We start from the raw sequence: 25195 nt of genomic DNA on the forward strand, positions 1-25195 counted from the left end.
CCCTAGGGTTGAGGAATGTGGGATGTTAACAGAGATTAAGTTGGCAGTGGCTTGAAATTGATAAAAGCTAAGTGAAATGTGTGTACCAACTTTCCCCCAAACAGCTCAGCATTATTTAATACTAACATACACTAACAAAAGAAAAACATACAAACAAAACACTAAATCACCTGCCTATAACCTCTAGGTCTGATTTGCCCCTGAAGCTGCTGCCACTAAATATATCTCATGTCCTAGAAATGGCATTGGAACAAAAAGAACTAGACCAGGAACCTGGAGCAGGTAGGTAGATTCTTTGGAAGGCAGGGCTCACAGACTGGAATGTAGTGGAATAGCATTGGGGTAGGGGGCGGGATGAATAGGTTCCTGACTCTGTTTCCTTTGCCCAGGAATTGATAGTAGTCTGATCTGGACTGGTTCCAGCTGCCAGAACCCAGGATGTGACGCAGTAAGAGTTTTGGGGAGTTCATGTATGTGGATGAGAGATACTACACTTGAAAATAACTGAGTATAGATACGGGGGTACACCTTAGAATGACTTGATTCTTTTCGTAATGCTTCTTTATCTTTGTTAGGTTTACCAAGGCCCAGAGAGTGATGCTACTCTATGTACCTACCACCCAGGAGCACCTCGATTCCATGAAGGGTGAGGGAGGGGACTGCGTAATTTGTGAGGCAGGTTTCTCCCAATATTGATCATAAGTGTGGAATCTGGGGGTGGAAATTCAACTGAATTATCTTCCTGCCTCAGGATGAAGTCTTGGAGTTGTTGTGGCATCCAGACCCTGGATTTTGGGGCATTCCTGGCACAGCCAGGATGCAGAGTTGGTAGACATGACTGGGGGAAACAGGTAAGCCCTAGCTTTCTTGAGTTTTGGTCAGAACCTGATCCCAAAGTTAAACTTGCCATACCTCATGGCCAAGTTCCCTGTCTGCTTTCTTTAGACCGAAAAAGTTTCAGCTCCCAGGCCAGGGGTGTGGCTTAGTGGTAGAGTGGTTGCTTAGCATGTGCAAGGCCCTGGGTTCTATTCTCAGCACTATAAAAAAAAAGATTTTGCACCTGATTACTCTATATATAGCCTAGAGTACTTTGCCATACAATAAGTCTTGTTAATCTTTCTGAGACTGTGGCTGTCTGTCTTCACCGCATACCTGATAAAAACTCCTCTTGGATTGAATCTCTTTTCTGTCTCTCTGTCTCTTTGTCTCTGTCTCTCTTTCTGTTTCCTTTAGTACTGCGTATTGAACCCAGGGACTTCACACTGAGCTCTAGCTCTAGCTTTCTTTGCTTTCTGCAGTGCTGAGGTTTGAATCCAGGTACTTCACACTGAGCTTTAAACCAAGCCCTTTTTATTTTATTTTATTTATTTTTTTGTGTGGTACTGGGGATTGATTTCATAATCTTGTGCTTGCCAGGCAAGCACTTAAGCCACTGAGCTAAATCTCCTGCCCGCTTTTTTTTTTTTTTTTTTTTTCTTTTGAGACAGAGTGTTGCTACGTTTCCAGGTTGGATATTAAATGTGTTATCCTTTTCCCTCAGCCTCCCACAGTGCTAGGATTACAGGCATGTACCACCACCTCTAACAGTTCATTCTTACCATTCATATTTAACATCTTCTCTTTAGCTGCCAGCATCTTGCCGCCATGATTGGCACCAAACAGATTCCTTAGTAGTGATGACTGTATATGGCCAGATTCCACTTCCTGCATTCAACTGGGTGAAGGCCAGTCAAACTGAGGTGAGGAATGATCTGATGCAGGGTGGATGGCTAATGGATTGGATAATAGTACTAGTCTTGCAGGCAGAGGTCCTGTATGCAGTTAACCTGTAGGCTGCAAAGTCTCCTGAAAGGAAGGGAAAACTATTAGGTCAGAGTTGTCTGACCGTCCTATGGATAACACTCCTGTCATAATGACTCGTTCTGACGGTCTACCCTTGTAATTCTTTTTGTTCAGCTTCATGTCCACATTGTCTTTGATGGTAACCGTGTTTTCCAAGCACAGATGAAGCTCTGGGGGGTAAGTGAAGACAAAGAGGGGAGGAAGATAGGGTGAAGGAAGGGCCAGACTGGAATAAATAGAGTATCTTGAGGGAAACACTTTTAATGGGAACTTAATTTGGTTTCATATTCCCTCCCCCCTTTCTTCTTCTCTTCCCCTCTCTTTCATCTTTGTCCCTCTCCCGTTTCTTTCCTCCCTTTCCCCTTTTTATTTTTCTCTCTTCATCACTCCACCCAAACCTGAATCCCTTCGATTCCCTTGTTCCTTCTTTCCCTTGTGTTCTTCTGTCTTTCCCTCTTCCTCAGGTCATAAATGTGGAGGAGAGCTCTGTCTCTTTGATGCCATCTCGGGTGGAAATCTCCCTTGTCAAGGCTGACCCAGGATCTTGGGCCCAGCTGGAGCACCCCAGTGCACTAGCTGAGAAGGCTAGGGCAGGGGTTGTGGTAGAGATGGATGAGGAAGAATCTGAGGATTCAGATGATCTGAGCTGGACAGAGGAGGAAGAAGAGGAGGAAGCAATGGGGGAATAGTGACACCACAAAGTTTAGTGTATAGCTAGGACTCCAGTGACTATCCTAGACTCTGATTGACCATGTGGTATCATAGAGCAGTAGGACACTAAAGAAGGGGCGAACAAGACTGAACCATACTGTTTTATCCCATAAATAAATCTTGTATTCTACAGTTTCACATAGTGTCATTCTCTCACTCCACTATGTAAAAGATATTAATTCCCCCAACTTCCTTGTGTGCTTGACACACATGTGAAAACAAGCACACATACATGTCTTCTTTACAATCATGAGGTATTTACTCTGTGCCCAGTATGTGTTTGGTGCGTTAGAGATACCTGAGAAATAGAAGATTTACTCATTCCTCTTGAGAAAATTGTATGCTGGCTGACAAATCAAGGCTAATCTACATGAAATAAGAATAATGCTTATTATTAGATAATAATAGTTCTAAATAACAGTGCTAATTTTTTTACAGTGCTAAATTGTGTAGTATAAATTTTTATTTTTCTTTCTCTCTCTCTCTCTCTCTCTCTTTTGTTTTTTTTTTTTGTTTTTTTTTTTTGGTACTGGGGATCAAACTCATGTCCTCGCACTTGTCAGACAGGCACTTATGCCAGTGATCTAAATCCCCCAGCTCTTTTTATCTTTTTCAGTTATTTTCTGGAGAGTGTTTAAGAGCTATAGAAATCAAAAGAATGGAGGCATTACATGGGTTGAAATAAAAACAGAAGGCTCCATGGAAATAGCATTTTTAAAATTTTGTTTTGTTTGTGGTACTGGGGAATGAAACCAGGGTCTTTGCACTGAGCTACATCCCCAACTTGTTTTTTTTTAACCTTTAATGGAATTTGTTTATTTATTTAGTTAGTTTTTTTTATTTTTAAAGAGGGTAAAATAAAACATAAAAAAACAGATAAGATAACAATATACAAGACACAGATTTCAAAGTAAGACACTGGAGATCTTCACTATCATATTGTCTCTTGTTTTCTTTCAAATAGTTGTCCATATCTTCACATACAATGAATTCATACAAAACAAGATAATATAGAACTGATCAGAACAGGATGATGAAAGCATTTTAGGTCTTTAACACCAGACAGTAAGGAAGTCAACAATGGCTGCCATAATGTCTCTCATTCTCTTCAAAATAGCTGTCCATACCTTCATGTATGTTGAAATTAAACAAAACAAAACAGACTAAAATCACTCTGAACAATGAATAATATATTGCTGAACTTCACATCATGGTGCTACGGAATCAGCATTGGGTACCTTAGTGACTCTTGAGACAGGATCCCCTTATGTAGTCTAGGCTGGTCTTGAATTCACTATATAGCCCAGGCCGACCTCAAATTTATGGTGATCATCCTGCCTCAGCCTGTAAAGTGCTGGGATTACAGGTGTGTACCATCCATCAAGCCTGGCTTTGTTGATTTAGTCCTGAGTATATTTTTTCCACAATTTTTTTATTAGTTCATATTGGTTGAATAGATTAATGGGTGTCATTTTGGCAGATTTTTAAATGTATATAATTTTACCCATTATCCCCTTCTACCATTCTCCCTACTTTCAAATTCTTAGGGGATTTAAATGCATATTATATATTTTTTATCAGTACATGTTTGCAATGCATAGTGTTTACGTTCAGCTTGGAAGTTTTATACATATACATATACATATACATATACATATACATATACATATACATAGGCATCCTGATCATTTTTACTTCCCCTGATCCCCTGTCCCTCTTTCCCCAGGTCCTTTTCATATCTCTACAGAGTCTACCTCACTATTTCTCAACTTGGCTCTTTAAATTTTTTCTATTTTTGAGCTGGGCATGGTGGCACATGCCTGTAATCTCAGCACTCAAGAGGCTAAGACAGGGAGATCACTGAGAGTTTGAGGCCAGTCTAAACTACACAATGAGACCCTGTCTCAAAGAAATAAAACAAAACAAAAACTTGTTTAAATTTTTAGTCTGTGAGACTATGGGATATTTAACCTCATTTATTTCATTTAGCATTATGGTCTTGAGATCCATCTTTTTTTTGTCTTTTTGAGACAGGATCTCACTATGCAGTTCAGGCTGGTCTTGAGCTCCCTTTGTAGCCCAGGTTGGTCTCAAACTTGCAAGGGTCCTATTACCTCAGCCATCCAAGTACTGGGATTATAGGCATGCGCTACCATGCCCGGCTAGAGGGCCATCTATTTTTGACATATTCATCCCTTCTGTTACCTATCCTTATATTTCCTGCCTCTCTACTTATTCCCTTCCTCTTGTCTAATAATAGTCTCCTTTCTACTTTAAAATTTTTTTTTCTATCTACTTTTTTATCCTCTTTTTAGGTTCCATATATTAGAACATGAGATATTTGTCTTTCTGAGTCTGTTTTATTTTGTTCAACATGATCTGCAGATCCATCCCTTTTTTCCCCCAAATAACAAATTCTTGAGTTTTTAATGACTGAATAATACTCTATTGTGTATAATATACAATACACATTTCTTGTCCATTCATCTGTTGATGGGCACCTAGGCTGGTTCCATATCTTGAATATATATTAGGCTGCAATAAATGTGTGTATACGTTATCCCTATAGTCTGCTGACTTTAATTCATTTATTATCAAAAAGTGGTATAGCTAGCTATATCAAATAATAGCTTTGTTTTTCATTTTTGGAGGGCTTGAGAGTGGTGGTGTATACCTGTAATCCCAGCACTCTGGAGGCTTAGGCAGAAGGATTTTCATAGTGGCTATTGCTAATTTACATTCCCATCAGCAGTATAAAAGGGTTTCTTTTTCCCCAAATTCTCACCTGCAATTTTTTTCTTTTCTTTTGATTTTTTTTGACAATAGCCATTCTGACTGGGATGAAATGGAATCAGTGTGTGTGTGTGTGTGTATGTGTGTGTTGGTCTTTGAGACAGGGTCTCTCTATGCAGATCAGGCTGCCCTTGAGCTCACTTTGTAGCCCAGGCTAGTCTCAAACTTGCAACAGTACTACTGCCTCAACCTCTCGAGTGCTGGGATTACAGGCATGTGCCACCATGCTCAGCTTCTCAGTGTGGTTTTGTTTTGCATTTCCTATTTTACAGCTTGACACAGGGTATCACAAAGTCAGTAAATTGCCCAACCAGAAATTGAACTTGAGATTCTCCTGCCTCAGCCTCCCAGAGTAATGGTATCACAGATGTGCACCACCATACAGAGATTAAAAAGTATATTTTGGACCAGATATGGTGCATGCTTGTAATCCCAGTACTCAAGAGGCTGAGGCACAAAAATCATGGCAAGTTCTAGGCTAGCCTGGGCTACAAAGTGAGTTCAAGACCAGCCTGAACTGCATCATAAAACCCTGTCTCAGAAAGAAAAAGAGAAATATATTTTGAATGGAAATGTGAATAAAAGACATTTATTTGTATAGGTATATGGAGTAGTTGGGAGAATCAGATTGGAACAGAAGGTATTTCATTTTACTTTTTTAGTTTTTATGGTGCCAGGATTAACCCAAGGCCCTCCCCCTGAGCTACATCCTCAGTTCCTTTGGGATTACGCTGTGCACCATTAAGCCCTCCTTTTTTTGGAGACAGAATCTATGTAGTCCAGGCTAGCCTTGAACTCACTTCAGTCCTTCTGCCTAAGCCTCCCAAGTGCTGGGATTACAGGTATGTACCACCACTCTCAAATCAGATTAGGATTACAGGCATGTGCTTACATTGTCCAGCTCTCTCTCTCTCTCTCTCTCTCTCTCTCTCTCTCTCTCTCTCTCTCTCTCTCTCTCTCTGTTTGTGTGTTTGAGATGAGGTTTCCCAGTGCTGAATGCTGAGATCATAGGCGTGCACCATCTCATTGGGTATAATGGAATTTTTTTTCAAGTATGTATGTGTGATGTTGGAAATCAATCAAGTCTTTGCAGAAGAATTCTGTCACTGAGTTTATTATGCCCGTGGCCCTAGAATATAGGTTTAATTTTAATTTTTTTCTTTTATAATTCAGGGCCTTTGCACTGAGTAACATTCCCAGCCCTTTTACATTTTAAGAACAGGATTTTGCTAAATTGCTAAATTGTCAGAGCTCAACTTGAAATTGCAGTTCTTCTGCCTTAGCCTTCCAGAGTGCTTATATGACAAGCATGCACTACCATGCCCAATTTAGATTCTTAATTAGAATAGTGATCTCTTTTTTGAATCTTCATTGAGTCATATTTACTCCCTTAACAAAGTAGCCAAAAATCTGATAGTTGCAAACTCCTAGGAGCATCAAACTAGGAAGGTCACCAAACCTCAAATTATCTCAGGTTGTTTTCATAGCATCTTTTCCTGTCATCTCAGAGTCAATGAATTAAGGTGTCATGGGAGAAGAGATATGAGGTGTAAGGGATGGACATGGGCAGCAAAAGTAAGACATTACAGTATAGCCTGGATAAGAATTTGGAGGTTGAGGCAGGAATAGGGGATGTGCTGGACATAGGGGTGCATGCCTATGAATCCCAGAATTTGGGAGGCTGAGGCAGGAGGATTGCTGAGTTTGAGGCCAGCCTTGTCTGCATAGTGAGTTGAAGGCCAGCCTGAATTGCATAGCAAGACCTTGCCTCAAAACAAAAAACAAAAAACAAAACCAAAGTGGGGGGGGGATTAGGGGATGTTAGAGAAAGTGTCCAAAGATATGATTTCTACCTAACAGAGGTTTGATCAGAGATAAAGGGGCTTTCTGTATCTCTAGGGTATTTATTCTGGCTTTGCTGTTATTTTATGGATTTGGAGTGTAAATAAAGATTCCCTTTTGAACTGAACTCTTCAGAGTCCTTTTTCTTTCTCTTCAGTGTTAGGGATTGAATCCAGAGTTCCATTCCTAGACATTTTTTTTTAAATTTTGAGGCAGGGGTTTGCTAAGTCAATAAAATGATCAATTGTCCAGGCTAAGAATGAACCTGTGACCCTACTACTTTAGCCTTGAAAAGTGCTAGAATTACAGACATATATTTGTCATTGCGCCCAGCTCAATCTTTTTTCTAATGCAGGCAGCTTTTAATCTTAGAAGTTCAGGGTATTATTCATTTCACAACAGAGCCTGCCCATCAGATTTTTTTTTGAGACAGAATCTTGCTATGTTAGTGCAGGCTGACTCTGAACTAGCTTATGTAGCCTAGGGTGGCCTCCAACTGACAGCAATCCTCCTGCCTCAGCCTCCCAGGTGCTAGGATTACAGATGTGTGCCACCAGACTGCAAATTGTACAGTTATTTTGTTTTTGTCTCTTTTTTTTGTCTTTTTCCTTTTTATCAGTACCAGGGATCGAACTCACAACTGCCTGCTATCAAGGCAGGTGCTTATGCCGATGAGCTAAATCCCCAGCCCCTTTGTTTTTGTCTTTTTGAGACAGGGTCTCACTATGCAGTTCGGGCTGGCCTTGAGCTCACTTTACAAAGTCCAGCCTGGTCTTGAACTCACAACAATCCTCCTGCTTAGCCTCCTGAATGCAAGTTTTACAGTTTTAATAAAATAGTATACTAGTTCATTATACATAGCTAAAGCCTAAGATGTAAGACATTTCAAGCAGGTATGTAACATGAATAACATCAAAAGCTATAGATCCATGATAAAAATGAACATACTAGGCATTATGCTAAGTACTTTGCATGAGTTGTTTTTAATTGCCTACTTCTCACATCACCTACATATTTGCTCTCAGTAGCATACTTTTTTTCTTAATGCTTTTTATGCTTCATTTCTTCACATTGTGGGTTTTTATTCAGTGTCAGGAATTGAACCTAGAGACTTGTGCATTCTAGGTATCTACTCTGCTACTGAGCTACACCCCTATGTCTCACATTGTACTTGCACCTTTCTTAAAACATTATGGTATTTTCTCTCCTGTCCATTCCCTCTCACTGTGATTTTTTCACTAACATTTATACATGCTCTTCTCTCTAGTCTTACAGTTTCTTTTGAGTTCACATCCTTCTCCAGCTACTACTTAACTTCATTCTCTCCTTTATAGCCAAACTTCTTTTTTTTTCCTGGAGATAGGGTCTCATTTCACTATTCCAGGCTGGTGTTAAATTCACTATGTAGCCCAAGGCTGTCCTTGAACTCACTGAAATCCTCCTGTCTCAGCCTGCTGAGTGTTGGGATTACAGTTGTGTGCTACTATACCCTGATCATTCTTGAAACAACCATATTCATCCATTTCCTTTGGGAGGCGCACTGATGCTTGAACTTAGGGCCGTATGCATGATAAAGTATATCCTCTACTAATGAGCTACACTCCCAATCTCCCTTATTCCTATTCTCTATAACATTCATTTCTCCTCTCTTCTCATTTCTTTTTTCATTTCTCTTTCTCTACCTCTCTCTGTGTCTATGTCTTTCTGTCTCTGTCTCTATCTTTGTCTCTTTCTCTGACTCTATCTCTGTCTCTCTCTCCCTCTCCCTCAGTACTGGAAATTGAACCCAGGACTTTTGCATCAAGCTATATATATGTTTTTATTATTGTGGTACTGGGGATTGTACATGCTATGCAGGCTCTATGCCATTAAAAGTTTAAGTCCCTAGCCCTCCTTTTTTCCTAATATTGTCATACCTTGGTTCAAAAACTTAATTCTTTCCATGATTCTGATTACAAACTGAATTGGAAGGATCAAATTCAGTGGTTAGGTTCAATGTTGAACTTATAGGGAAATTTGATTTGGTTTTTGTCTAATTCAGCTTGCAACCAGAACTGTGGAAATAATTGAGTTTGTGAACTGATAATGACTATATAGTATATGCTTGTGAAGTTATGGTTCAGAGTTTGTGGTCTCAGTTGTTTTCAAATTTCTCCTTTAAACCTAAAACAGTGGCATAGGCACCTGCCTGGCAAGTGTAAGGTCATGAGTTTGATCCCCAGTACCAAAAACAAACAAACAAACAAACAAACCAAAAAAAAACCCCAACCTAATAATTGTTCATAGAAACTCCCATAATTTTGCAGAATCTTTTTTTGTTTTTGGTATCGGGGATCGAACTCATGACTGTGCATTTGCCAAGCAGGCGCTTATGACAATGAGCTAAATCCCCAGCAATTTTGTAGAATCTTCAAGTATATTCAGCAGGTTTTTTTTTCTTTCTTTTTTTTGTGGGAGGTTCACAAGTAGCTGAGAGTGTTACTCAGTTCTTGCTGCTGATTGGCTGCTGCCCTGTAACCCATCTCTGGCAGATGGACTAGAAATCCCGCATTATAGAAGATTGCTGTACCACATGAAGCTATCTCCAGGAAAAAGTGTTCTTGTTTTTGTTCTTTGTAAGGCCCTAAGATTCCTAAGGTTCTAGCAAAATGCCCGGTACATTTTAAGACTTTTAAAATATAGTATTTTAATAAATTACGTAACTATCGTAGACATAGCATACTTAGGTTTTAAACTATAACAGTAGGCATTTTTCTGATCATATCTGAAATTTGCAGTTTTGCCACAATTCATGGATACTCTAGGAATGTGATTCCCATTAATTTCGAGGGTCTACTGTATATGTTTTTATTTTGAAACAAAGTCTCAGGAAATCAGTAAGTTGCCCAGGCTAGGCAATCTGTAGTGATAAGGTTACCTTTGACCATTAAGTCACTAAATCCAATCGATACTTTTAGTATTCATCTTTCTTGACCCATCAAGCAAAATTTGGTTCATTCATGGTTTTTTCTTCCTTGAAATATTTTCATATGTTGTTTTAGGGTCCATCATTCCCCTTCATTTTCCTACTTCTATAACTATTTCCTTTAGTGTGTTTTGCAGGCTTCTGTTTTTACTATCTGGCATTCAATGATGTTTCTCAGTACTTAGTCATTTGTTCTCCTTATTTCTAGACATTCTCAGTTGTCCAGAACTTAAGAACCACCCACAGGAAGATGATTCACACACATTTTGTTCATTTTTTTCAGACAGGGTCTCACTAATGTAGTTCAGCGTGACTGCGAACTCACTATTTAGCACACAGTGACCTTGAACTCCTGCAATTCAGCTCTGGAATGCTGGAATTACAGGTGTATGTTACCAGTCCCAGCAACTCATACATTTTTACCTATGGGCCATATCTTTCCTCTGAAGTTCAGAATTTACTATGCACTGTACTAATAAAAATCATTATCTTTTCTTTTCTCAAAGCTTTTCTTTCAGTTCATTAGAAAAGTTGGGGAGTTTTTTCTTTTCCTGAAAAGAGGAAGGATATATCTCTCTAAAATCTAAAATTTTATAGTTTCCATAAGGAAACTAAGATTTTCTTTTTATTGTTTTTATTTTTTAGCAGTGACAAAGTTTATTTGAAAAAGTGAAGCGGTAGAGAGTAACAGAATGAACTTGATCTGAGTAAAAGAGGAAAAAGCAAAAGTACACCTTAGAGGACGCAGGGCAGGCTATTATGAAGAAAGTAATGATAGCCAGATTTTCTTGATAGCCAGGTTGGCTGCTCCATAAAGTGATAACATGTCATATGTGAGTGATTTTTGTAGTGCTAGAGATTGAACCCACTGTCTTACACATATGAGACAAGTGCTCTACCCTGAGCTATATCCCTAGCCTCTAAAGTAATAACTTATTTATCGTACAATTGTATCAGCTTCAGGATTAAAGGAGACAATATTCATTTACCTGCTGAGACAGTGCAGTATCTTGTTGAATGCCATGGTACCAGGCACTTCTACCAGCATTATTTCACTTAAACCTCATAACTGTTGTGTGAGATAGTGTTACCCCAAATTTCTATATATGAGGAAACAAAGGCATAAAGAAGCAAATGGCAAACACAAAGAAGCAAATGGTAGGCTGGGAGGATATAGCTCAGTGTGAAGCATGTGCTTAGTATGCTCCAGGCCCTGGGTTCAATCCCCAGTACTTCCAGGTGTGGTGTTGCACACCCATAATCCCAGCACTTGGGAGACTGAGGCAGGAAAATTGCCAGGAGTTCAAGGCCAGCCTGGGCTACACTGTGAGTTAAAAGTCAGCCCAAACTATATAGTGAGACCCTGTATCAAAAAAAATTAAGTCTCAGTCACTGGTAAGAGCCATTTGAAAACATTTAAAACCTAAGGACAAACTAGGAATTTAGAAGAGGATATTGATACTATGCCTCTATGTCCTAGCAAGAGTGCTTTTGAATATCTTATATTATTGTAAGACTTTCCTAAAACACATCTCTCATCGACTGAGTAAGATTTCCTAGCCATTCTACCTCTTTTGCTCCAGATCAAGAAATTACTTTTTAGGGCTGGGGATATAGTTCAGTGGTTAGAGAATTTCCCTAACATGCCTGAGGCCTTAGGTTCAATCCCTAACACCACAAAAAAGACAATAAAAAGCAAGGAAGGAAGAAACTCCCAGTTGTATTAGCCTCTTCCTCTACTTTATATACTTCCTGAGCAGCCAATTAAGGTGTAAGCTATCTCTGGCAATCTTACCTTCATTGTCTTCTTTCTCCTTTTCAGCTCCCAAAGTCCCAGAACACTGCTAGAAGAAGAACCAAACAGACAAATATGAATTTATGCTGTCTAATTTCAACTTGGCCCTTGCAGATGCTCAGTAATCCTTTTATTTGTCTCATACATTCCCTGGCACTCTTACACAGAGGCTGTTACAGACTTTCTTCCTTTTCCTCAAACTGCAAATTGCAATATCCTTCTTTCTATTTCAGAAGATTTTATATTAGATACTTTCACCAAAATAAATGTTGCTGTCACAACAGATAAGTAATGTTTCTCTCATACCTGTCCTGGAAAGCCATCCAGTTTCCTTCCTGGAAAAATAATTAATGTTATTGTACATTTATCCTTCCAGAGATATTTCATGACCTTATAAGCAAAAGCATGGAAAAGAATGAACTTGCACTGGTTATTAAAGACAAGTAGGAAAAAAATTAAATAAAGATAAGTAGGATTTGGATAGGTAGAGACAAAGGAGTTATTCTAGCCAGAGGAAAAGCCCTAGGCACAGGCACAGAGATGGAAATGAAGAAGATATTTACAAAACAGAACATTGTGAGTAGAGTAATCTGCTGAGAAATTATTCCAGTTGCTTCCTCTACTGCTGCTACTTTTCCAGTTCTGACTGCAGTTTAATTGCTTCCCTTCCTCTCTTGGTTTACATACCAGCCAAGTGGGAATCTGGCACTACATGGTCTCTCACCCATCCTACCTTTCTTGGGCCTCCATTACTGTTTACTGAGCTTTGACCTCTACCACCTGTTTCACACCGAGTAAAGAGGGATAATTTCTCAGCAGATTACTCTATTTACAGTGTCCTGTTTTCTAAATATATCTGGATTAGGGTGGCAAAAATGAATAGGACCCAGGTGCAGTAGCATGCATCTGAGGTCCCAGTTATTCAGGAGATTGAGGCAGCAGAATCATTTGAGCCTAGAAAGCCAAGGCCAGTCTTGGCAATGGCAACACAATGAGACTATCTCAAAAAAGAAAAGAAAAAGAATGGCTAGGAGTGAGGCATGTAAAATAATATTCAAAAAAAGGAGACCATGCAGAGACACCAGTTATCACTTTGCCAGTCATTGTGGTGCACATGTGTGATCCTAGCAATTGAGAAGCTGAGGCAGGAAAGTCACAAGTTTGAGGCCAGCCTGGGCTACATAGTGAGTTCAAAGCCAGGCTGAACTACCCAGTGAGATCCTGTCAATAAAATAAACATAAAATAGAATAGAATAGAATAGAATAGAATAGAATAGAATAAAAAAGAAGCCATGCATAGAAGTATACATTTGTAATCCCAGTTGCTTGGGAGACTGAAGAAGGAGGTTCACAAGGTAGAGACCAGGTGGGGCAATTTAGCAAGACTGTCTCTAAGTAAGTATAAAGGGCCAAGGAGTGCAGCTCAGTGATGGAACATTTGTCTAACATGTCCCAGGTCCTAATTCAATCCCTAATTTCAAAAAAAGAGAGAGAGAGAGAAGGAGGAAGAGAGACAGGGACAGAGCGAGAGACATTGAGAGGGATAGAGAAAGAGAATATGAAAGAGAAAGAAGGAAAAAAAGAAATCCTGGGCCTGGGAGTAGATAACTTAGTGGTGGGAATACTTGCTTAGGCTGTCTGAGGTTGTAAGTTTGATCCATGGCACTAAATAGAAAGAGGGAGCGAACCTTGGACTTTACTTTTTCTGACATCATGAGAAAAGTGGGTTAGTGGGGTTTTTTTGTTTGTTTTGGTGCTGGCAATAAAACTTAGAGCCTGGTGCTCTGGGGCAAGCAGTATACCATTAACCATATCCCTCTCCCTGAAGGCTAGTACTGTAAACAAAAATAGGAAACCCATGAGCTATATAACTAATTATTTAAATATTTTTATGATAATAAAATATTTTATTTTTTGCATGTTAGAGATAGAATCCAGAACCTTGAACATGGTAGGCAGATACTTTACCACTGACCTCACCCCATGAATTTTATTTTGGATACGAATTTAAAATAATGGCAAAGCAAAAAACAAAGAGCCAGGGGTTTAGTTCAGTGACATAAATGCCTGCTTGGCAAACACGAGGTTGTGAGTTCAATCCCGGTATCAAAAAAATAAATAAATAAAATAGAATAATGTCAAAACATGAGTGGAAGTGTTGGGAGATGCTGGTAGTTATTTATAAAATAGGAATTTTTTTTGAGAAAAGTCAGCACTGAAGATAGATTTGACTATTACCTGTATCAATGTGATACTTTAAAAATATTCAACATTTTGGACTGAGCTTCCTTTATTTCTAAAAATCAATATATACTGGGCATGGTGGTGTATGCCTATAACCCCAGCATTCAGGAGGCTGAGGCAGGAGGATTACCATGAGTTTGAGGCCAGCTTTGGCTAACTAGTGAGTTCAAAGCTAGCCTGAACTACATAGTGGGACCTTGTCTCAAAAAAACCAAAAACAAAAACCAAAAAAACAAAACAGCAACCTCAAAAAGCAACAAACTTTCAGAAGTGAATAAAATGAAAAGTAAAGTATTTCAGCCCTCCAATTTATTCTTCAGAGGAAATCATTTTTAGCACTTTGGTATATATCCTTCCAAACATTTTTCTACGCATTTGCAAATATATACTAATGTACAACATGTAGAGATGCAGAAAATATCTCAGTAGATATCTACCCTATGGAGACATTTGTTATTTTCTTTTGGGATAACTTGGATTCATTCTATTTCCTTCCCTCCTTCCTTTCCTCCCTCCTTCTCTCCTCTTTATTTCTTTTTAAATTTTATTTAAATAGAAAAAAAACAGAAAAAAGAGTAGTAATAATACATAATTTAAAAAAATAAACAGTAAGAAATCACGAGTTGATAAATTACATACTGTCATCTTAGAAATAGTTGTTCAAGTTACAAAATTAAAGCATACAAAGTGGACAGTGAGACTGCAAACAGTTCTGTTCAACGATCAACAAAACTTAGTAATATGGTCATCTCTCTTACACACTTAAACATACATGCAGTTAATATCCTTTAGAGTACTTTCTTTTCCTTTCTTTTTAAAAATAGCAACTACACATTTTGGGTTTTATTACTCTTACAGTTCTTATTACTTTTGACACTAGAGACACAGTGTGAAATTTATAAATATGATTCTTATTTCATTTATGATGATAGTCTCAAGTTGTCTCCATTTATCTATGAGGGCCTTAAGATCATCCTTTTTTATAGCTGGGTAATATTTCATTGTATAAAAATACCACATCTTTTTCATTCACTCTGTGGTTGATGGGCATTTTGGTTGTTTAAAGATTTAGCTATTACAAATTGTGCTGCTATGAACATAGGTGTACATATATCACTATGACATGACCCTTTCAGGTTTTCTGGGAAAATACCAGGAGGGGATTAGCTGGGTTGAATGGAACTTCTAATCCTTGTGTGTGTGTGTGTGTATGTGTGTGTGTGTGTGTGTGTGTGTGTGTGACAGGATTTCACTAAACTACTCAGGTGAAACTTGAACTTGGAATTCTACTTTAGTCTCCCAGAATTCTGGGATTACAGGTTTATGCTGCTGTACCCAGCTCATTTTTATTTTCTGAAAGTTCCTTTGTGTATATTCTACCAGATGAACCTCAGAATTAATTTTCTAATAATCCCCATCTACTACCCCGAATTTCAATGGGGTTATCAGAACTTATAGTTATCTGACAATTTTTAGTTATGGAATTTTTCTTTTTCCCCTCTTCCCTTCCCCAATGAAAATTTTCATTCATAAATATTATACTTTTCTCCATATGTCAGATTTTTATAATTACAGTAATTTTTTTAGTTTTCTCATGAATATTTTATGTATTTCTTATTAGTTCTATTCCCTTATATTTTGGATTGTTTTTTGTTTTTGTTTTAGAGACAGGGTCTCGCTATGTAGTTCAGGCTAGCCTTGGGCTCACTTTGTAGCCCAGGCTGGTCTCCAATTTGAAATGATCCTCTTGCCTCAGCCTTCCAAGTGCTGGGATTACGGAAGTGTGCCACCACGCCCAGCTCTATTCCATTGATCTTTAGGTCTATTTTTTGTCAGTACCATAATTTTTTTATTACAGTAGCTTTATAGTATAATTTCAAGTCAGGGATTGAGATAAAGACCATCTATTCCAATTTTCTGTAGGGTTTTTATCATGAATGGGTGCTGGACTTTGTCAAAAGCTTTTTCTACATCTATTGACATGATCATATGATTTTTGTCCTTCGCTCTGTTAATATGGTGTATTACATTTATGGATTTAAGTATGTGGAATCATCCTGCATCCCTGCGATGAATCCCTCTTGATTACAATATATATATTTTTAACAATTTGCTGCAGTCTGTTTGCCAGTATCTTATTGAGGATTTTTGCATCAATGTTCATTAGGGAGATTGGCCTGTAATTCTTTTAGTTGGGTCCTTCTCTGATTTTGGAATCAGAGTAATGCTTGCTCCCAGGAATGAATTTGGGAGTATTGCTTCCCTTTGAATTTCATTAAAGAATTTGAGAAGTAGTAGTGTTAGGTCTTTACTAAATTTCTTGCAGAATTTAGCAGTGAATCTATCAGGGCCTGGGCTTTTCTTTGTTAATACGTTTTAAAATACATCTTTAATTTCTTTTATCAATATTGGGTTATTTCAGATTTTTATATCTTCTTGATTCAGCTTCAGTATTTCATATGTATCTAGGAATCTATCCATTTCTTTTGTATTTTCTTTTTTGTCTTTAGATTTTAAAATTTATTTTAAAGAAGATAAAATAGAATAAAACCAATCAAAACAAACTAGTTACCATAATGCCTTTTTTTTGTCTTTTTCTTTTTTATCAGTACCGGGGATCGAACTCATTGACTGCCTGCTTGCAAGGCAGGCTCTTATGCCGCTGAGCTAAATCCCCAGCCCCTCATAGTGCCTTTTGATGTCTTCAAAATAGCTACAGATAACTTCAGACATAGTAAAAATCAAAACAGAATAGAATAAAAGCAATAAAAATAAGACAGTCAATGCAATAAAGGACTTCAAAACAAGCCAACGATATGTCCAAAATTGTTACCATAATATATCTTGCTATCTTTGAAATAGCTGCTCCTGCCATTTGATTTGATATAAACAAAATGAGAATAAAACCCAACCCAACAAAACAATGGAAATGATATAGGACTTCTAAAACAAGACCATAGGGAATCAACAATGGCTACAACCCTCAGAAGGAGATCCTCTCTAGATGTCATACTGCACACCACTGTCCTCTGAACCCATAATCAGATCACTGGCCCTAGACCTGCAATGTTAGTGAAACTCCAAAGCACCACAGGCATCCAATTGCATTTCACTTCCATAGCTATCACCACAGCCTGTGTTTCTCCAAATAAGCCTGTTGCTTACAGGCAGGGGAGGAGTGGGACAGTGGGATGGTACTTTTTGTTTGCTAGCACTGGAAGGGGCTTAGGGTCTGGCTGTTCGAATCCACTGAGGGTCTGCGCATGGTGCTGGTTCCCAGACTGGGTTTGCTTGCTGATGTGTCCTTGGTTCTCTCTTATATTTTCCATCTTATTAGAATACAAGTTTTCAAAGTAGATATAGATGATTTTTTTGGTTTCTACAGGGTCTGTTGTGATTTCACCCTTTTCATTCCTAATTGCATGGATTTGAATCTTTCCTTTTTTTAATAAGGTTGGCCAAGGGTTTGTCAATTTGATTCATTGATTCTTTGCATTGTTTTTTTAGACTCTAGTATGTTAATTTCTACTCTGTTCCTTATAAGTGCCTCTTCTGTACAAGCTTTTGGTTTAGACTGCTCTTCTTTTTGTAGAAGTTTGAGGTTCAACATTAAGTTGTCTATATGTGCTTACTCTGTTTTCCTGGATATGGGTATTTACTGCTATAAATTTCCTTCTTAAGCCTGCTTTCATTGTGTTCCAAAAGATCCATATGTTGTATTGTCATTGTCATTCAACTGTAAAAGCTGTATATTTTCCTCTTTAATTTCACGTATGACCCATTGATTGTTCAGTAAGGCGCTATTTAATTTACATGTGTTGATAAAGTTCTTGTGGTTTTCTTTGGCATCAATTTACAATTTCATTGCACTGTGGTCTGATAATATGCATGGGATAATTTCAGTTCCTTTACCTTTACTTAAGCATGTTCTATGAGCCAGTATGTGGTCTATTTTGGAGAATGTCCTGGGTGCAGCTGAGAAGAAAGTGTATTCTGATGTTGTGGGTTGGAACATTCTGCAGACATCTACTAAGTCCATTTGCTGAAAAGTTTGATTTAGTTCTAATATTTCATTATTGATTTTTTTTGTCTAGTTGATCTGTCTTTTTGTGACAGTGGAGTATTGAGTTCTCCCGACACTATTGTATTGTGGCTTATTTGATTTTTTCATGTCCATTAATAATTGTTTTATATAACAGGGTACACTAATATTTGTTGCATATATATTTATGATTGTTATCTCTTTCTCTTGGATTGTTCCCTTTACAAGGATGTAGTGAACTTCTTTATCTGTCTTAATCAGTCTTGGCTTAAAATTCACTTTCCCTGCAAGTAGAATAGCAACCCCTGCTTTTTTCTAAATTCCTGTTGCATGGAGTATTGCTTTCCATCCTTTGACTTTCAGTCTATGAATTTCTTTTTGAATTAAATGTGTTTCTTGTATACAGCATTTTGTTGGATCTTGCTTCTTGATCCACTCTGCAAGTCTGTGTCTTTTGACTGGTGAATTGAGGCCATTAACATAAATAGTTAAAACTGATATATATATATTGACCTATCCCTGTCATGTGATTTTCCTATTATTGGCTTCCCCCTTGTTTTTTTTTTTTTCTCTTCCCTCTAATTCTTTGTCTTTCCTTGTGGACTCCTTTTGTTGGGGTTCATGAAGGTGTAGTCCTTATTATCTCTTTTTAGAATGTCTTTCAGAACATTTTGGAGTGCTGGTTTGGTGGTCATAAATTTGCTCAGATGTTGGGCTGGGGATTTAGCTCAGTGGCATAAGTGCCTGCCTTGCAAGCATGTGATTGTGAGTTCAATCCCCAGTACTGATTAAAAAAAAATTTCCTTAGATGTTCTTTGTCATGGAAGTATCTAATTTCTCCACCAATTTTGAAAAAGTTTTGCGAGATACATCTATCTGGGTTGAAAGTTGTTTTCCTTTGGAACTTGGAGTTTTATGTGTCTTTTAATATGTTTGAAACAGGATCCAAATAAAAACTATGTGCTGTAGTCTGTAAATATATTTCTTAAATTCCTTAACCTATAAAACCCCTTATATATCCTTGCTATGAAATTTATTTGTTGAAGGAATGGATTGTTTGTCCTAGAGAATATCTCATAGAATGAGTTCTATTGGAGGTACCCCTGTGGAGGTGTTTCGTACCCTATATTCCCTGAATATAGATTAGGTGAATATAGATTAGCTTAATTAAATATAGATCTGGATTGCTTTTCTTGGCAAGAATATTTCATAGATTATGTTGTGTACTTCCATAACTAGATACAAACTCTCTTATTCCTTTTTAAGATCTACTCTTTGATGTTCTAAAGTTTCACCACAGTGTGTCTGGTTAAGGATTTCTTGCCCTTCTCCTCTTTCAGAATTATTGAGTCTTGAAGAGTGGCATCTTTCATGAATTCTCAGCTACTTTTTCTTCAAATATGCTGACCTATTTTTTAAAATTAAGTTTATTGGTACATTTTATATTTATATAATGATCACATTCATCATGGGGAATTTCTACCTGTACACAATATATCTTGATTATTTTTCACCCTTCCCCTACCTTCCTTTCGAATCTTCTTCTCCTCCCTATTTACAAAAGCTTTGTTTCCATGTTTTCCTTCTTGTTTTTCTTTTCCCTTCCTCTCTTTCCCCCTCCCCCATCCCTAGTTCCCCTACGCACTGAACCTTTTCTATTTCCCAATATCTGTTATATATTTTGATTCATATTTATACTTTACCTTTCACACACGAGAAAAACTGTGCGGTACTTACTTAAGAGTACACTTTTTTTTTTTCACTGAGAATCAAACTCAGGACCTTATGCTTGCCGGGCAGGTGCTTGTGATGCTGAGCTATATCCCTGGCCCAAGGGTATGTTTTAAAGATGCTATTTATCTAAAAATGTCACAAATTTATCCTTTTATGGCTGTGCACTGCTCCACTGTATTAAAAAAACACACCATCTTTATCCATTCATTAGTCAATGGGCATTTGAGCTATTTCCAAGATCAAGCTATTACAAGCTCTGCTGCTATAAACATTGGGGTGCATATTTTGCTGTGGTACGATGCTTTTAATTCTTTAGGGAAGATACCAAGAAGGGGAACAGTTAGTTCCAATGGGACTTGTAGTCCTAGTTTTTTGAGGTATCTCCACAACGATTTCCACAGTGGTTACACCAGTCTATATTCCTACTAACAGTGCACAAGGGTTCTTTTTCACCCACAGCCCTGCTAGCATTTGTTATTGGTTGATTTCTTGATAGTAGCCATTCTTTCTGGAGTCAAATGGAATCTCAGTATTGTTTTGTGATTTGCATCTCTCAAATGACCAGTGATGTTGAATATTTTTTCATATATTTATTTGTTGTTTCTACTTCTTCACCTGAGAAGTATATATTCATTTCAGATGCTCATTTCTGGATTAGGTCTTTAAATTTGGAGGGTCTGATTTTTTTTAAAGTTCTTTATATATTCTAGTTCTGTGTCTGAGGAACAGCTGGCAAACATTTTTTTAAAGTCTTTGAAAGAGTTGCTGGCTCAGACCGAACACTGTAACCAGGAAAGGCTGCAGCTAAACTCCTCCCCGCCCTGCCCACTATGGACTTGACTGTAACCCTATATCCCCATCCTTAAGAACCTGTGTGCCAATGAGATACCTGTGCATCTCTAATGGCCTTAGGGCGCTGCCCTAAGCTTAGGCTATTTAGATTCCCCCATGCCACGTGTCCGAGAGAGTTCGCCAGAGAGAGAGCTCGCCAGAGAAAGATCGCCGGATTCCAGCAGCCAGTGCGCCAGTCTCCTCTCCCCGTGTTAACCACAGCCTGGCCCCGGGTGCAGTGGAGAGGCTGCACCCAGGGCCGGCGGAGGGGGGCCCCCTCCCCGCATTCCCGGAATAAAGCCACCGCTGCCCACTACTTTCACGGCCGTCCGCTCCATTCCTCCCATGGACTTCTATCTCTCTCCCTCTCTCTCCTCCTCCCCCTTCTCTCAGACCTAACAGTCTTCAAGAGTTCTACCTATTTTGTCTTCCAATAGATTTAGTGTTTCTTTTTTTGTTGTTGTTTTTTGTTTTTTGTGGTATGGGGGATTGAACTCAGGACCTAGTGCTTGCCAGGCAGGCAGGCAGGCACTTATGCCACTGAGCTAAATCCCCAGCCAGATTTAGTGTTTCTAAAACTTTGATCCATGTGATTTATTTTAGTGCATGGTGACCAACATGGATCTAGTTTTAATCTTTGGCATGTGGAAAGCCAGTTTTTCAGGTACCATTTATGAAAGGGACTATCTTTCTTCCAGTGAAAGTGATTGGCTCCTTTGTCAAAGATAAGATAACTGAGTATGTCTGACATTGTTTCTAAATCTTCTAAAATGTTTCATTGATCCTCAGGTCTGGTATTTTATTTGTTTGTTGGGGTGGTACCATGTTTTTTGGTTGCTTGTTTTTTTTAAATTTTTATCACAGCAGCGATATAGTACAGCATCAAGTCAGAAATTGTAATGCCCCATTCCTTGGGTTTGTTGCCCAGAATTGCCTTTGATATTTTAGGTCTCTTCTGGTTCCAAATAAATTTTAGGATTGTTTTCTGTAATTCTGTGAGATATGTTGTTGCAATTTTGATTGGAATTACATTAAGTCTGTACAAAAATTTTGAAAATATGGCCCTTTTCACTGTATTGGTTCTTCCTACCCAAGAACAAGGGACATTTTTCCATTTCCTGTTATCTTCTTCAATCTCCTTTCTCAGAGTACTTCAGTTTTCATTGTAGAGATCTTCTACTTTCTTCATTAGATTGATTCTTAGGTATTTCATTTTTGGATACTATTGTGAAAGGTTTTGCTTCCCTAATTTCTCTCAGTGAGTTTGTTATTTGTGTACAGAGAGGCTATTTATTTTTGCATGCTACCTTTATATCCAGGTATGCTACTGAGTTTGGGTATTAAATGTAGAAGTCTTTGGTGCAGTTTTTGGGGTCTTCTATATACAATGTCATGTAATACACAAATAATGATAATTTAACTTCCTTTTCATATCCATATTCCTTTTATTTCTTTCTCTTGTCTATTTGCTCCAGCTAAAGTTTCCAGGCCTATGTTGAATAAGAGTGGAGACGGTAGACATTCTTGTCTTGGTCCTGATTTTAGAGAGATTGTTTTGACTTTGTGTCCATTTAGTATGATGTTGCTATTGGTTTGTCATAGATGGCTTCTATCAGATTGAGTTAAAGGCCACCTATTTCAATTTCCTGTATTTTTTATAATGAGTGGGTATTAGATTTTGTCAAATGCCTTTTTTGCATTTATTGAGATGATTATATGATTTCAGTGCTTACTGTAGTATGTCGTATTACACTTATTGATTTGCATATGTTGAATCATCCCTACATCCCTGGGATGAATCCTACTTGGGCATAATGCTGCATTCAGTTTGCTAGTATCCTATACAGGATTTTTGCATCTATGTTCATTAGGGAGATTGGCCTGTAGTTCTCTCTTTTGGTTGAATCCTTCTCTGGTTTTGGTATCAGCATAATGCTTGCTTCTAGACATGAGTTTGGGAGTACTATTTCCCTTTCAGTTTCCTTAAACAGTTTCAGAAGTAATGGCATTGTCTTCTCTAAATTTCTTGTGGAATTTAGAGATGAATCAGTTAGGACCAGGGCTTTTCTTTGTTAGTAGGGTTTTAGTTACACCGTCAGTTTCATTGACTGATATTAGTTTATTTAGAATTGTTACATCTAATTGATTCAGCTATGGTAATTCATATGGATCTTGGAATCTGTGCATTTCTTCTGTGTATTCCATCTTATTAGAATATAGATTCTTGATGTAGGTGTTGATCTGTATTTCTGCAGGATCTCTTGTGATTTCATTCCTAATTGCATGAATTTGACTCTTTTTCCCCCTTTTTTGATAAGTTTGACTAAGGCTTTGTCAATTTCGTTTAAACTTTGATAGAACCAACTCTTCATTTTTTGCATTTTTTTTTTTTTGTCTTTTTCGTTTTTATCAGTACCAGGGATTGAACTCATGACTGCCTGCTTGCAAGGCAGGCGCTTATGCCGCTGAGCTAAATCCCCAGCCCTTTTGCATTTTTTTCTTAGCCTCCATTATACATTAATTTCTGCCTGATCTTTATAATTTTCTCTGTCGTATCAGCTCTGCGCTTGACTTATTCTTCTTTTTCAAGAAGCTTGAGGTTCAACATTAAGTTGTTTGTTTGAGCTCACAGTTCTCTTAATATGGGAATTCAGCACTATAAATTTCCCTTGAAGGACTGTTTTCATTGTGTGCCATATGTTCCAATATATTGTATTAGCATGATTATTTAGTTGCAGAAGCTGTCTAATTTCTTCCTTAATTTCATCTGTGACCCACTGTTTGTTCAGCACATGTTACTTAATTCACGTGCTTATGAAGTTCTTGGGGTTTCTTTGCACTTGATTTCCAATTTCACTGCACTATGGTCTGATAATATGCACGGGATAATTTCAGTTCCTTTGCATTTACTTAAGCATATTCTATGAGCTAGTATGTGATCTGTTTTGGAGAACATCCCATGTGCAGCTGAAAGGAATGTGTATCCTGATGTTGTGGGGTGCAACACTCTGTATACACCACTATGTCCATTAGTTTGAAAGTTTGACTCAGTACTGATATATGTTTGTTGATTTTCTGTCTGGTTGATGTATTTGTCACAGTGGAGTATTGAAGTCCTCCATTACAATCATATAAGTGCTTATTTGATTTTTCATGTCCGTTAATACTCGTTTCATACAGTTGGGTTTACTGCTCATTGGTGCATATGTATTTATGAGTATTATCTCTTCCTCTTGGATTGTTCCCTTTCAAGGATATAGTGACCTTTTTTGTCTCTCTTAATCAGCCTTGGTTTGAAATCTACTTGGTCTGCAAATAGAATAGCTACCCCTGCTCATTTTCCAGGTTATCATTGCCTGAAATATTGTTTTCCACTCTTTGGCTTTCAGTCTATGAATTTCTTTTTGAATTCAATGCATTTCTTGTATGCAGCATAGTATTAGACCTTGCTTCTTGATCCATTCTGCCACTCTGTGTCTTTTGATTGGTGAATCAGGATCATTTAAATTGATATGTATTGTTATATGATTGTTATAACTGATATGTATTGACTCACCCTTATTGTGTTATTTTCCTATTGTTGGTTCCCTTTTGCCCCCTCTGTTCAGTTCACTGCCTTGCCTGGTGGATTCATTCTGTTGGGGCTCATGGAGTTGTAACCCTTTTCTACCTCTTTCTAGAGTATCCTTCAGAACATTTTGGAACATTTGTTGTTTTGTGGTTTGCTGTTCATGAATTTCCTCAGGTGTTCTTCTTCATGGATGTATCTTATTTCTCCATCAATTTTGAAAGATGGTTTTTCAGAGTACATCAATCTAGGTTGGAGGTTGTTTTGTTTAAGGACTTGAAATACTTCACTCTGAGCTCTCTTTGGCTTGAGGGTTGTGTTGTGAAGTCTATTATGATTCTTATGGGCTTTCCTTTATACACGATTTGTTTCTTTAACAGCTTTAAATATTCTGTTCTTGTGTTGGATTTCTGGAATCTTGACTATAATAGTCAATAAATATCCCTTGGTGTAGATTTTTGTTTTTGATCATGGCTATTTGGATAGGTGCCTCACTTATCTGTGTGTCAAATTCCTTTTCCTTGCTTGGGAAGTTTTCTGGTATGACTTGTGACAGATTTTTTATGTTATTTGTGCTATCTCCTGCTTTTTCATTGACTCCAGTCAATCTTATGTTACTCTTCTTTGCATCATCTAGCAGCTGCTGGATTGATCTCTCATTGTCCCTTGCTATTCTTAAGAAATTTTTCTTTTCTTGATCACTAACTACAATCCTGTCTTGGGTATCTGAGATTCTATCCTCACATTGGCTCATTCTGCCATGCATCCCTTCAATGGAACTTTTAATCTGTTGGATATCTGAATCTATTTCATGGATTCCATTTTTTC

At 37.9% G+C, this 25195-nt stretch overlaps 1 protein-coding gene across 5 annotated transcripts in view; it reads left to right on the forward strand.

Annotated features, from left to right (window-relative positions):
- The window catches only part of Itgb1bp2 (integrin subunit beta 1 binding protein 2), a 28761-nt gene that overhangs the window by 1542 nt on the left and 2024 nt on the right, over window positions 1-25195 (forward strand). For 3 of the 5 annotated variants that reach the window (XR_010046588.1, XR_010046589.1, XR_010046590.1), the window contains exons 5-10: window positions 188-282; window positions 390-448; window positions 576-646; window positions 752-851; window positions 1626-1739; window positions 1957-2019. Coding sequence is in view for 2 of the 5 variants with exons in the window: in XM_063246071.1 (XP_063102141.1) it covers window positions 188-282; window positions 390-448; window positions 576-646; window positions 752-851; window positions 1626-1739; window positions 1957-2019; window positions 11976-12236 (763 nt within the window). In the remaining 3 variants the exon portion in view is untranslated. Of the gene's footprint in view, window positions 1-187; window positions 283-389; window positions 449-575; window positions 647-751; window positions 852-1625; window positions 1740-1956; window positions 2020-2306; window positions 2692-11975; window positions 12252-25195 lie in introns of those variants that run through there. The other 2 variants (XM_063246071.1, XM_003470998.3) reach the window with 2 other exon arrangements.

Source organism: Cavia porcellus, unplaced genomic scaffold (genome assembly GCF_034190915.1).
Source record: "Cavia porcellus strain 051 isolate PalLab524CR breed Dunkin Hartley unplaced genomic scaffold, mCavPor4.1 scaffold_3, whole genome shotgun sequence".
In the NCBI taxonomy this organism is placed as follows: Eukaryota; Metazoa; Chordata; class Mammalia; order Rodentia; family Caviidae; genus Cavia; species Cavia porcellus.